Here is a 14,722-nt window from a genome sequence, read left to right on the forward strand (position 1 = left end):
GATGAAGAAAGTGGTCATAGAACTTCGTCCTCCGATCTTCAGTTCAGCTGGTAAGATGCCTCTTGGGGAACTAGCCCATCCAAGGAAATTGATGATGGCTACGTCCACTCGAATCAGGTCGTTCTCATTTCGTTGGAGTTTAGCCATCATTCATGATGGTAGTATGTTGACCACTACACATATTTTTTTTTTTTTGCTAAATGGATAATTTATTGAGAAAAAATACCAGCAAACAACAAACAAAAACACAGAGCAAGCCACGTGGCCCCACCTTCGGCATAGCCATCAGCAGGACCTAGGGCCGCTCACTACATAAATCTATACGAGGGTCTAGAAGATTCATCTCTCGCCATCATATCAGAGATATGGCCTGGAAAAACATCATTTACTGTCGAGCATCTTGATTTTGCAGCTTTCTTGGCTAGGAAGTCTGCCACTGAGTTCCCTTCTCTATAGTTGTGAGTGATTTTCCAGGTAATACTTCCCAGGAATTGCCTTAGATGGTTCCATCTCTGCATAGCCATCCATGGAATTTTTCCCTGATGAATTGACATAACCAGAGCCGCTGAATCTGATTCTACCCAGAGGAATGGAATAGCTAACTGTTTTTCTTTCATGAGACCATGCATTAGACCTTCTAATTCTGCTTCATAATTTTCTCTAATCCCCAAATATATGCTGCAAGACCAGAGACACCTGCCATTATGATCTCTCATGATTGCACCTGCACCTACATTACCAGGGTTCCCAAGAGAGCTTCCATCAAAGTTTAGCTTGACCCACCCCGTTAGCGGTTTGCACCAATAAACTTTCAGGGGGGGTTTAATGCCCGCGCTAAGAATGTTCAGACCCAGCCTCCTGCAACAAAGAATTTCATTCATGGATTTGATTGATGTTTTCACATTAGGAATAGTCTCTCTAATGTCGTTCTTAATCATTTCAATCACATGCCTTTGTTGTCTCTGCCTTTCTTCAAAGCGGCGCCCATTCCTTTCTTTCCAAATGTTTTCAGCTGAAATGGCAAAGGCGATTGACCAGACCTCTTTTAGATTAACTATCTTCATTTTCCTTTTCCACCATGAAGCCAGAGCATGAAGGGACTCATGCTTCCTACTTGGAATATTAAACCATTCACAGACAATATTCCAAACTCTCTCTGCATACTGACAATGGACCAAAATATGATCCAAATCCTCGCTCGAGCTTCTGCATAAGTCGCATCTAGAAGCCATAGGGATTCCTCTTTTCATAACCGCCGCATCAGTAGGTAGTTTGCCATGCATGATTCTCCACGCAAAGATAGAAATTCTCGGTTTCAATTTCTTAGACCAGATCAGCGCCTCCCAAGAGATTGAGTCCTTTTTCCTCCTAATTGTATTCCATGCTGATTTTGTCGAAAAAATCCTATCAGAGTTGGGGCTCCAAACACACCTATCTTCGAACTCATATTGGGGAAGAGGGATTTCCATGATTGTGATGATGATTTCAAACATTGTACTCGATTGGCAATTGGGGAAATTCCGTTCGCAATTCTGAATGACTCGATCAACCTTACCACTGAATGCTTCGTCTGAATTTTGTTCTGTCTCCAGAAGCTCAGCGATAGTCTTAGGCCCCAGCCATCTATCATTTAAAAAATTTATTTTCCTTCCATTCCCGATGATCCATCTTTCGTTTAAGGAGACAAACTCCCATAATTTCCGGAAACCCGTCCATATCGAAGAGGACCTATGGCCTTTCCGAAGAGATCCATCTGCTTTAGGGAAGCGACCTTTCAAAAATCTATAAGTTGGGTCGTCATCATGCTTCGTCTTCCAAACCGCCTTGGACAGCAAGGCTTCATTGATCTCCCTCAACCTGCGCAGACCTAAACCACCCTCAAATTTTGGTTTGCAACACTGATCCCAACTTACTATGATAGATCTGCAATTATCAACATCTCCAGTCCAGATGAAGTTGCGAATCCACTTCTCCATGATCTTGATGAGCTTAGATGGCCACCAGTATACAGAGAAGCTATGCATGGGAATGCTCGTCACCGCAGTTCTGGGAAGCTCCACTCTACCTGCCATAGAGAGTAGCCTTCCCTTCCAGCCCGCAAGTCTCGCTTTAACTTTGTCCATCACAGGGAGGAGGAATTCTTTCTTAACTCTACCTTTGAAAATTTCCACACTCAAGTACTTAGTGGGAAAACTACAAATTGGGATTCCCATCGTCTCTCCTATTATCAGCTTTCTAGCAGCAGAGATGTTCCCTAAAAACACCTTGCTCTTCTCCAAGCTGATGTGTTGACCTGAGCATTCTTCATACATAATTAAGAAGGATTTAAGATTCTTGACGTACCTTATAGATGCATTGATGAATTTGAATATGTCGTCGGCGAACAGCATATGACTAGGTGTAGGCATCCCACGAGGGCCGTTTAGGGGTTTGATTTTCTTCTCTCGGATTAGCATATTGAGCCCTCTACACAGGACCTCTTCAGCCAAAACAAATAAGAGAGGAGATAAGGGGTCACCTTGCCTCAGCCCCCGACCAACATTAAAGTAACCCACCGGTCCTCCGTTCAGAAGAATGGAGATTTTTGCAGAATCCAACAACTGATGAACCCATCCAATCCAGGTTTCAGAGAATCCAAATTTCCTCATGATTGAGAATAGAAAGCTCCAATCAATTGTGTCAAAGGCCTTCTTGATGTCGATTTTAACTCCCATCCCTCCTCCTCTCGTCGCAGTCGACATCAAATTAGCTAGCTCCGAAGCCAAGTATATATTTGTATGAATTATTTTCCCCCTTTGGAAGGCCCCTTGCTCGCGAGAAATAATTCTCGGAAGGAAGCTTGCCAGTCTCATAGCAAGAGTTTTAGAAATTATTTTGCAAATAAAATTTCCCATACACAAGGGCCGGAATTTATCCAAAGAGTCAGCCCCTTCAGTCTTTGGGATAAGTAAGTGAAAATTATTGTTGATCCCCTGAGGCATGATTCCAGAAATAAAGAAGCAGCGAATAGTGTTGCAAACATCATATGCTATAATATCCCAGCAGTGCTTGAAGAACTCACCAGGGAATCCATCTGGGCCGGGAGAGCTAGCAAGATCAAGGCTCCAGACCGCCTTTTTGATCTCCAAATCTGAAGGGATTCTGTCCAAAATGTCTCTATCTAGCTGCAATAATTCGCGGGGGATGCAGTCAAGGATCAAGGGATGCCCAGACACAGGCGTTGCTTTGTGAAAATTAGTGAAAAATTCCACCATATAGTGTTCCAGGTCTGATTGCTCTGATATGATAGCGCCATCATCTGTCTTTAAGCATCTAATAGAGTTTTTAATTCTTCGCATCTTCGCCGAAAGGTGGAAGAATTTTGTACATCTGTCCCCAAGCTTCTTCCATCGAATCCTCGATTTTTCAGCCCACATTTTTTTATAGTATTCCATTGCCTTGAAATACCTTGTTTTGGCATCCGCCTCTTGAGCAAATAAAAAATCGTCAAGACCATCTTCGTCAATTTTCTTTTGGACCTCCTCCATCTCCTTTTTTGCCTGATCAAGCTCTATATTGAAATTCGGAAATTCAGTTTTTGCCCAAAGCTTTAGGGTGCCCTTAAGACGTTTAAGCTTCTCTGCAACCCTATATAAGTTGGTGCTAAGAGTCCAGCCGCTCCATGAAGCACTTACCATAGATAAAAAATCCTTATGTTCCACCCAGTGTCTAGGAAATCTGAAGGGGCAATTGTTCGGTTTTTCGTCGGGAACTAAAGAAATAAAGATTGGCGCATGATCTGAGCCAATTTTCTGGAGAACCTGCTGAACTCCCTCATGAAAAAATTCAACCCAAGCGTTATTGCAAAAGCTTCTATCCAGTCTGGCCAGCACGTTCCCTCTCCTCCTATTATTGGTCCAAGTGAACCTGCTTCCCTGATAAGGAAGGGCCATGAGATCGCAAGAGTCCACCATAGCACCAAATTCAGCTGCAGCCTCCAAATTAAAGGCTTCAGGGCCTCTCTTTTCAGTTGAAGCCAAAATAGCGTTGAAATCACCAACTACAAGCCAAGGCATTGTCTGAGCAGGCGCAGAGGCAGCCAAGGATGCCCAAAGATCTCTTCTTCTCGCTCGAAAGCAGTTCGCATGGACGACAGAGACTCTAATAATTTTTTTGTGCCATTCTAGATGGTAATATGTTGGTCGGTCGTAGACAAAATATCTGGTCTTCTAATATTTCTTTTCCACATCAGCCATAGGTTTGGAACTTTGTCTGATCTATTATTATGGATAAAGTCGATATCAAATCCCACCCTATTAAAGAAAAGCTTAGGGAAGGCAGTGACATCAACCATAGGTTCTGCAATGCAGATTATTTCAGGGAACTTCTCCTTCAGAATGTTACTCAAGGCTAATTTTACAATAGCCTTCTTCATGCCTCTTATATTCCAGAATAGCACATTCATGGATTACCTTCTTGAGAAGCCAATACGGCCAGACTTTCTCTGAGCCTGCGCCGCAATGCTGGTAGATAATCCCTTCTTTTTCTTCCTTTCCAGCACTTGGCTGAGACCATCCTCTTCAATTTCTGCGGCGTTCACCTCTCGATGATGAATGATTACATTACCATCAACCACTTGGGTGTTAGGGATGGCTATAATAGATTGAGAGGTATCGCGAACTCAGTCGCCGTGGTCTTCGTGCATCTCAGCAACATAGATAGACCATCCAGAACTAGAGAGACCTACTGATCATTGACCCGCATCCATCGCTCCATCCTCCTCAAGGGTATCTGACCCGTACTCCGATTCATTAGCAGAACCAGATTCGGAATGCCCCTGTTTTGCAAGGAATTCAGCCGGATTGCCTTCCATAATTGTTCCATGATGGATGGGGAGGACAATCTCAACATTACCATGAGGACAAACTCAACATTGCCATGTGTCCTCCCCTCATTTGAGTCTAGAATATTACCGTTCAATTCCTTTCTTCTCAAGTTGGAAGGAGAATCATACCCTACGGAGTCTGGATTCCTTCCAACTTGGGAAGATCTTCTCTCCACCGTCTGGCCCCTCTCCTCCCTGCCAGAAACCATGTCAGCTGCTTCAGCTCCGGCAATGGCATCCTGGTTTGTTGCATCAAGACTAGCTTCTCCCTGCTTAGTCCTGGCTGACTCCATCGCAATCTTCTCCCTGCAGTTTTGGACAGTGTCCAACCTTCCTGCAATAACCACATCGAGCCATCCCATCTTCATAGATAATGGCTTGTTTAAACCAGAAGACCTCCTGGGTTCCTGGTTTCAGTCTCTCCACTTGAATTTCATCCAATCTCTTTCCATTAATCTCTACCTCCACTTGGACCCGGGCAAAATTCCCCATCGCAGCGCTCTGGGTTCGTCGGTCCAAGGCCACAGGCGTGCCTACCATTTTTGCCATTGAGAGAAGGATTCTCTCATGCCAGTATTTCAGAGGCAGGTCTAGGAAACGAATCCATACGAGCTTCGTCATAACATTCTTTGCGTGGACGTCAAAATTAGGTGTCCATCTTTGAAATCTAATGAAATGTCCCCCAACTTTAGGGGGGCTCCGCCGCCACATAGTAGACATGTCTCCTTCTAGTTCAAATTGAAATAAAATGAAACCCCTACCCATTGGTGCCATTCTGATTTGGCCCTTTAGGTTCCAATTCTTAGCCTCTTGTCTAATATTATTCATCGAAATCATTCGAAAGTTAGCTCTACCGATCAACGCAAAATGAAATCTGGAGAGCCGCTCTTCATAAGCATCCTAGGGAATCACTATTTTGGTACAAGAGCCCGCATGGATAGGTTCAGGTAGCGAATCGACATCAGGTAGGGATCTACCCACCACTGTCGCAAAGGTCTTTCTGCCCGAATGGATAGGTTCAGGCAGCACTGCCGATTCCACAACAGCCTCCTCCCTAACCGGCCTCGTATCTATCCAAGGGACTGGTTTCAAAAAATCCGTGATGAGGCCTTGTCTGAAGCACCCTCCATCCGGATCCTGACCATCACCCAGCAATCCTGCAGTGGAATCCCCATTCCTCACATCATTCTCCATCCTTCTCCACTAACCGATACCCACTCTCAAAGTGAGTGAAACTTACATGTGGCCATACTTCTTAACAGTTTCCTCTCTTAGTTCCTTCAGTTCAGTAGCTTAGTCGTCGGTGATACGTGTTAGTATTGGCCATGACCTAAATGGATACTCTATATGCATTCTTTTATGCTGTCCAACTGTTCAATAATGTATACCAGCTTCTTGCAACATATCTCATTAGAGAAGGAAAAATGAGAGGAGAGACTTGCTCTGAGGAAGAGGCTAATGCCCTTGGAGATGGCAAGATCTGGGTGATGCTCCATGCCTCTCTCGAGGGCGGCAACTGCTGATTACTGAGTTCTTGCGAACAGTTTTGAAACCTGATAATAGGGAGAAGATTGTGGATGACGGTGGCGGTGGAGATCCTCCTCTCTCTAAACATTCTTTCTCGACTATTGTGGGAAGAGGACTTCCTGAGGTGGATGATCTACTTGATCCAATTCATGGTGGGTTCTTGACCAAGATCATTGTTACCCAAAAGGCATATGAGGAGCGATTAGAGGCTTTCGATTTGCTCTTATTGTGAGAACTAATTTCAGGTTTGTCTCCATGGATGCCATTCATAAGGAGGAGAAAGAGTCCTGGAATCTGAAGGATAGGGTGGTTTTGGTGCCTATGGGCAAAGGTTTTATCCTCTTTCAATTTGAAACTGAGGCAGACATAGCCTTGATATGGAGAAGGAATTTCATAAAAGTTGAAGGGCAAGTCATTTGCCTTCTGCGTTGGAGATAGGACTTCATTATCCATGACAAGCATGTCAGTACCAAGATGGCTTGGATTCGTTTTCCAAATCTTCCACTTGAGTATTGGCATGATAAATTCTCCTAACGATGGTGAAAGCTGTAGGACAGCCGGTGGCCATTGATTGACACACTTGCCATGCATCTATTAGGAGCTTTGCTCACGTGCAAGTTGAGATGGAATTAGGAGGAAAACGTTTAGAGGAAATTCAGGTCGAACGGAGACAACCGGGCTCTTATGATTTGTTTTGGTTCAAGCAGTGCATAGTCTGTGAAGACTCTCTGGGAACCTGCGGGTACTATAAACGATCGGGGCATAATATTTCTGCCTGTAAATTTAGAAAAACCACTGAAGTAAGGATCAATCCTCAAGTTCCTAGAGCTGTATATGCAGATGAAACAAGGGAAGAGGCTTGCGATGATGGTGCTGCTCGTATTATTGTTGAAGCTAATGCAATTTTCAAGCCGTCTTTGGGATTTTTCATACCAGGCGGTGGTCAGGGAGTGGTGGCCATGGTGGAAATCCAAGTGAGGCAAGGAGAGATTCTAGTACGCTCTTCTTGGAAGGCAATTTGGATGTTACTAGCTAGCCAATCAGAGAGATTCCTTCTGTGGAGGGAGGGATTTCAAATCTGTTTTTATATGTCAAGGTTCGGGTCAAATTAAATTAATACGAAGGTATAGGAAGATCAATATTCTGAGAAAGGAAGGAGGAGCGATGAGAGAGGAAGAGGAGAGATTGGAAACTGGGCCGGAATTTTTTGCCCCTGCTGGAGGCTGGCCACCGGATAGAAGTAAACAAATGTTAATCACTGATTTCTAGAGCCTTGCTCCCAATCATGGCTATGCTTCAGTAGAGGATCCTAGAGAAATAGTGCCTAAGGAGATCAGGCCGAAGGAGGGTGCAGCAATGGGGGGCCAACGACCTGGAGGAGATGCTGAAGGTCATCGATCCTATGCTACTGTGTCAAAGAAGGGGTTGCCAGATGTGGATGATCTTCCAGAGCCTATCCGCGCTGGGCCTCTGACTAAGGTGGTGGTACCACAAGAGGTCTATGAAGAGAAACTTCAAACGTTCTCTTTTTCCCTGATCGGAAGGGTAAATTTTAGGTTCATCTCCATGGATGATATTCGTCATGATTCGGCAAAGTTATGGAACTTGAAGGGGAAGGTTAATCTTGCTCCTCTAGGGAAGGGTTTCATCCTCTTCCGCTTTGAGAGAGAGGGGGATATGTCATCGGTATGGAGACGAGGACCCATTAAAGTTGGGACTCAGGTGATTAGATTTTAGAGGTGAAGGCCAGAATTTAGCATCCATGATAATCACACCCAAACTAAACTAGTCTGGGTTCGTTTCCCTGAACTTCCGATGGAGTATTGGCATGAAAAAATCCTTCTGACAATGGCCAAAGCCGCAGGGAGGCCTGTAGCTTTGGATCGCAAAACATTGAATGGCACCATGGGCAACTATGCCAGAGTCCTCGTTGAGGTCGAATTGGTCGGAGCCAGGGTGGAGGAGATCCAAGTGGAACGAAAGAAACCTGGTACAGACATCGTTTTCTGGTTCAAACAGCGGGTGATGTATGAGGATGATCTCTCAAGATGCACCTTATGCAAAAAACTGGCCATATGGCCAACCAATGTTGCGATAAGAAGGACGAAAGAAAGCCTGTTGACCAGAATAATGGCAGTTTTCTTGCAGATGTTCATGTCCAAGGTAACCTCGCCGGAGTTGGGAGAGAAGGGTTGACTACAAAAGTGGCCAGCCCCAGCTGTGTGAGGAGTCCCAGATTGGTAGGAGAATATTTCTCTCCTACGGTTATGGAAACAGTGAATGGGGAGATTAATTGCCTTGTGGAGGGAAATCTGGCGGTTGACTTAGACAAAGATAGTATTTCTAATGATGGAAATATCCTTTCACAGAATTTGGGAGGACCGAATTCTAACAATAATCACTGCAGGAAGGATCTGGAGCCAAATATGGTGGATAATCCATTAGGTGAGGGTGAATATGGGTCGGACCACATCAATACGGTATTCGATGGGGAATCTGACTCTGTGGAAGGAAGCGAGCAGGGAGAGGATGATGCTAATCCAAGGGCTGGAAACAATTTGGAGGAATCTTTTGCAGCTTGGAACTTAAGGCCTCGACGTAATATTAATTACCATGGAGGTCATGCTGGTCGAGGATCAACTAGAGGTGGCAGAGGCGGTAGAGGTGAGGAAGGGGTGGTGGCCGAGCATATTGTAAAGGGCCTTCCTCCCACCCAGCTGGTGGGAGGTCGTGCTATTATTCACCATCCAGAGGTTGCTACTATTGATAATGCTTTACGCGCAGAGGAGGCGGCAGCAAGGAAAGGCAAAGTTATGGAAAAGGAGCAGACATCCAAGTCGGCTCATCAGACCTATACCAAAAAGTGACATAATGAAGCTACTCTTCTAGAATATCAGGGGTATGAAGAAGGCCTCTGGTAAGAACGCCTTACGTGTTCTTGTGAAAAAAAAAGGATCCTGATATTCTTTGCATTGCGGAGCCAATGATTGAGGTAACTAATTTCCCTAATTTATTCTTTAATAGATTGGGATTCTGTTGTAATTTTATACATAATTCTCGGGTCGGAAAGGCCCCAAATTTATGGGTAGTTTGGAAGAGGAATTTAAATATTCCTACAATTATTGCTGAGTCAGAGCAGCATATTTCAGTTTCTATTACATGGGACTCAATTACGGCTCAAATCTCTTTCGTTCATGCGAGTAGCTTTAGAGCTGAAAGAAGATCTTTGTGGATGAAGTTGATGGCTGATTCTCCTCAGTCCCCTACTCCATGGGTAATTATGGGTGATTTTAATGCAACCTTGCAATCTCATGAGAAGAGAGGGCCGGGCAACTTCAGTATGGGGTCGGCAGCTGAATTTGGAGCCATGGTTGATGCTTGTGTAATGGCTCAAGTGCCTTCTTCTGGACTGAAGTTTACTTGGTCCAACAACCACCACAGAGGTAATGTTCGCGCAGTGTTGGATAGAAGCTTCTGTAATGACGAATGGATATTTCGATTTCAGGATTGTGCCCAAACAGTCCTTGATCGAATTGCCTCTGATCACGCCCCTATTATGGTCACTTCAGCTCTGTCTCAGAGACCGCCTAATGCCCCTTTTCGGTTTCATAAATTTTGGATAGACCATACAGATTTTGAAACTGTGGTTAACTCATCTTGGAGTGAGTGGATTTCAGGGAACCCTATTTTCGTCCTCATGATCAAGCTGAAAAAATTAAAAGAAGTTTTGAAAATCTGGGCTAAGACCTCCTTTCCAAACATTGATAGAGCTCTTGAAGATGCAAGAAAAAACTTAAAGCAGGTGCAGTTAGACATTGAAGCCAACGAGTTAGATGACCACTCTTTTGCTAGGGAAGCAGATGCAAAAACTTCTTTGATTAAAGCCTTGGATTTGCATGAAAAGCTTTGGGCGGAAAAGGCTAAGATCAGATGGATGAAGCAGGGGGACAGGAATTATAAATTCTTCCATTTGTCTGCAAAAATGAGAAGAATTAGAAATACCATTATATGCCTCAAGAAACAAGATGGGACCATTGTGGAAGGTCGCGAACAGCTGGGAGACTACATTGTGCAATTTTATGAGGATTTCCACAAAGCCACCCCTACTATAGATCATGTGGACCTTATTGACTCCATTCCTACGGTTCTTCAACAAAATGATATTTTTTTCTTGGATTCTATCCCAGGTGATGAAGAGATAAAGAAGGCAATATGGGAGCTCGACCCGGACAGCTCTCCAGGTCCAGATGGATTTATAGGAGCTTTTTTTAGGAGATGCTGGAATATTGTTGAAAGGGAGGTATGTTCTGCAACTCGCCATTTCTTTAGCTCTAGTCATATGCCTAGAGGGATAAACAACAATTTCTTGGTACTGATACCTAAAGTGGAAGGTGCTTCCTCTCTGGACGAATTCCGCCCTTATGCATGGGGAATTTTTTTTGCAAGATCATATCAAAAGTGATGGCTTTGAGACTTGAAAAGTTCCTTCCTTGTCTGATTTCAGAAGAACAAGGGGCTTTTCAAAAAGGGAAATTAATTCATTCGAACATTAGTCTCGCATCAGAGCTTGCTAATATGATGTTTGCTTTTACAAGAGGGGGTGGTCTTGGCCTTAAAATTGATATTAAAAAATCTTATGACACTATTTCGTGGCATTTCCTGTTTCTGGTTCTTCGTAAGTTTGGATTCTCTGAGAAATGGGTTTCATGGCTGCATCAGATGTTGATATCGACTAAGATATCAATTATGGTCAATGGAGGTCCGCAGGGGTACTTTGATGTTGAGAAAGGCTTAAGACAAGGGGACCCTATTTCTCCTTTACTCTTTATTATTGCGGAAGAGGTTTTGTCCAGAGGGATTAAGTCCTTGATTCACATGAATAAATTGAAGCCGCTTCAGGGTCCAAGAGGCGTCCCTACCCCTAGTCATATCCTCTTTGCAGATGATATTTTTATCTTCTCCAATGCCACTATGAGGTATGTCAGGAATTTAAAGGATTTTTTGCTTAAATATCAGGAATTTTCAGGCCAATGTATGAGTTTAGAAAAAAGCAAACTCTTCCTGGGAAAAATTCCTCTTGCCAGGAAGCAGTGCATCTCTGACATTCTGGGCATCCCGGTGTGTAATTTCCCTACCAAATATCTGGGAGTAGAAATTTTCAAGGGAAGAATAAAGGAGGCCTTGTTTCCGATCATGGACAAGATTAAGAGTAGACTGGCAGGTTGGAAAGGCAAGCTCTTGTCAATGGCGGGGAGGGTGGAACTGGTTAAAACTGTTATCTCTGGAATGCCTACCCATAGTTTTTCAGTTTACTGGTGGCCTACATCCCTCATCTCTCTGATGGAGAGATGGATGAGGAATTTTATTTGGACAGGGGAGATTGACATGGTGAGGTCGATCACTGTAAAGTGGGACACCTTGTGCAAGCCAAAGGAGGAAGGGGGTCTGGGAATAAGAAGGCTTAGAGATTCTAACAAGGCCATGCTCTGCAAACTTGTTTGGAGAATGAGAAAGGAGAAATCTACTACTGCTGCTTTTCTCAGAGCTAGGTTTGTCAAGAAAGATGGAAGAACTCTTAAAGACTGTCGCCCCTCCTCTATTGCCTCAGGAATAAAAAAAATGTGGAGTTTTGTGGACGACAAGGAAAGATGGATTATTGGTAATGGTCTTCTTGCTAATTTTTGGAAGGATAAATGGTGGGGACAGAGATCTATAATGGAGGAGATCAACTTAGATAATTCCAGCTCTCTAATCACTTCTACTACAGTGGGAGATTTTATTAGAGAGGGATAATGGCATCTTCCAGAGGTAAATGCTCCTTTGCTTAAGCAGATTTTTAATCAGATAAAAAAGATTAAAATTCCCAGTGTGCAAACGGAAGATGTAAGTGTTTGGTCTTTAACGCCTATGGGGAATTTTTCCACGGCGTCAGCTTGGGAGGTCATCAGAAAGGAGTCGCCTAAGGTGCCCTGGGCCTCATTAATTTGGCAAAAGGACTTACCCCCTAGATATTCTACTTTTGGATGGAGGCTGGTTCACTGTAAGCTTCCTACAGACGAGAACATTAAAAGCAAAGGTGTCTACTTGGCCTCTTGCTGTTATCTCTGTGGGATGGCCGAAGAAAATATTGATCATATTTTTCTCCACTGCCCATGCTCTATTTCTATATGGGAAAATTTTTCTAATTGTTTTGAGATTCAGTGGAAAAATCAGGTGTCGATTGCTAACTTCTTTCTATGGTGGAAGAGAAGAGCTACTGGCCTCAACGTTAAAAAGCCATGGAAGATGGGATTTCTGCTAATTACTTATCATCTATGGTGGGAGAGAAATCAAAGAAGGCATGAGGCTAAGGCAAGACAGGCTAATTTTATTTTTGAATCCATCAGACAGGAGCTGATTCTATGCCATGGCAGTTCATGCAAAGAGCTTAAGGCAGTTTCAGACGTGTTATGCTGCAGGAATTTGGGCTTATCGATTTCTCCCTCAGTTTCTTCTCCACCCCTTGAGGTGCACTGGTGTCGACCGGCCCCTGGCTGGATAAAGATCAATGTGGATGGTAGTTCCTTGGGCAATCCTGGTAAAGCTGGAGCAGGTGGTGTGATGCGAAACAGTGAAGGCCAGGTTTGTGATTCTTTTAGTATTTTTCTGGGTATTAAGAAGATATACGAGGCTGAGTTTGAAGCGGTATTGGAAGGGATTGCAATGGCGCAGACTCATAATGCGACACATGTGTGGATAGAATCAGACTCGGCGTCTGTGGTGTCTGCGATTCAACGAAGGCAGATCCCCTGGTTTGCTCTCCAAAAATGGATTTATTTCCTTCATTATTTGGAATCCATTTCTTGGAAAATAACTCACTGCTTTCGGGAAGCAAACCCCATTGCAGATTTTCTAGCTAAAAAGGCCTCTAAATCTGGCCTGTCTGAGACTTCAGTGGAATTTCCTAATCGCATTGTAGCAGAGCTTGTGAATGATGGTGCGAATATGCACAGATTTAGATTTGGCTGGGATGCTCGCTTGCTTTCTCTACTGATGGCATTGCCGAAGGTGGAGACAGCAAGTTGGGCTAATGGCGTCAGCTGTATTTTTCTTTTTTTCTCTTCTTTTTGGATGTTCTTCCCTTCTTATTAAATTACCCTGTTACAAAAAAAAAAAAGGTTCGGGTCAAATTCATGTGGTGATTCCTTTAAATAAGGAGACTAATGTGCACCCAACCCAGGAAGATTTTTATAAAGCTCAAAAGGTTGGACATGGACCCGGGTCATCTAAAGCCCGGTCACGTATCCAAAATTCAGGTTGTGGGGAGGAAATTGGTTTCGACATTGATTCATCAAGGCGCTCTTCCTTAGCAGGGAGTGACTATGGAGATCAGAATGGCGCTGAACTTGTTATTTCTTCCATCTCTCCAAGCTCGCTCTATGAAGGTGCGATAGTGATTCATCACGAGGAAATTGCAGGTGCGGAAGATCTGATTAATGCAGCTGAAAAAACCCATACTGAGGATGGTAGGCGCAGGAAGGAGAAGACTTTGGCTAATACGGAGCAGATGAGAAGGTCTAACCGTATAGCCACCGCAAAGAATTAAGGTATGAAGTTCTTTTTTTGGAATGTGAGAGGTTTTAATTTAAAAAAACCTCAGCTCGTATGGCCCTAAAAAATTTTGTAAGGGATAAAATTCCTGATTTTCTATGTCTAGCTGAGCCCACGATTGATTCATCGGTTTTCCCAATTAGATCATCTGGTAATATGGGTTTTGAAACAGATTTTATATGCAATTCAAGGGTTGGGAATGATTCAAACCTATGGCTAGTTTGGAGAAAAGGTATTCTAAAGCCTACTGTTGTTTCAGCCTTGGAACAAAAAATATCTGCGACTGTAAATTGGAGAAATAAGATAGTTAGGATCTCTATGATTCATGCTAGTTGTTTCAGGACAAATCGTAGGGAGTTGTGGACTGATAAGGGTCGGTTAAAAAAGAATGCTCTCATACCTGTGATGGGCAATGTGAAGAAGCGCCTTGTAGGGTGGAAGGGTAAGCTTCTTTCAATGACGGGAAGAACAGAGCTAGTTAGATCTGTGATCTCTAGCATCCCTACTCATAATTTTACGGTATACTGGTGGCCCTCATCTCTCCTAGCTACTATGGAGAGATGGATGCTACTTTATATGGACAGGTGAGGTGGACCTACGGATCAGGAAGTGGAATTCTCTGTGCAAGCCCAAAGAAGAAGGGGACCTACGGATCAGGAAGCTAAGAGACTCAAATAAAGCTATGCTATGTAAAATGGTTTGGAGAATAAAACAGGGGAAATCGAACGCTAGTTCTTTTCT

At 43.7% G+C, this 14,722-nt stretch overlaps 1 protein-coding gene across 1 annotated transcript; it reads right to left on the reverse strand.

Moving 5' to 3' along the window:
* Positions 1-308: 308 nt before the first annotated feature.
* LOC122093907 lies at positions 309-4,055 on the reverse strand. The gene has a single exon (XM_042664457.1). It carries the CDS (start codon positions 4,053-4,055, stop codon positions 309-311), a length of 3,747 nt encoding a protein of 1,248 aa, XP_042520391.1.
* Positions 4,056-14,722: the final 10,667 nt, after the last annotated feature.

The sequence above is a fragment of the Macadamia integrifolia genome, chromosome 11 (genome assembly GCF_013358625.1).
Source record: "Macadamia integrifolia cultivar HAES 741 chromosome 11, SCU_Mint_v3, whole genome shotgun sequence".
Lineage (NCBI taxonomy): Eukaryota > Viridiplantae > Streptophyta > Magnoliopsida > Proteales > Proteaceae > Macadamia > Macadamia integrifolia.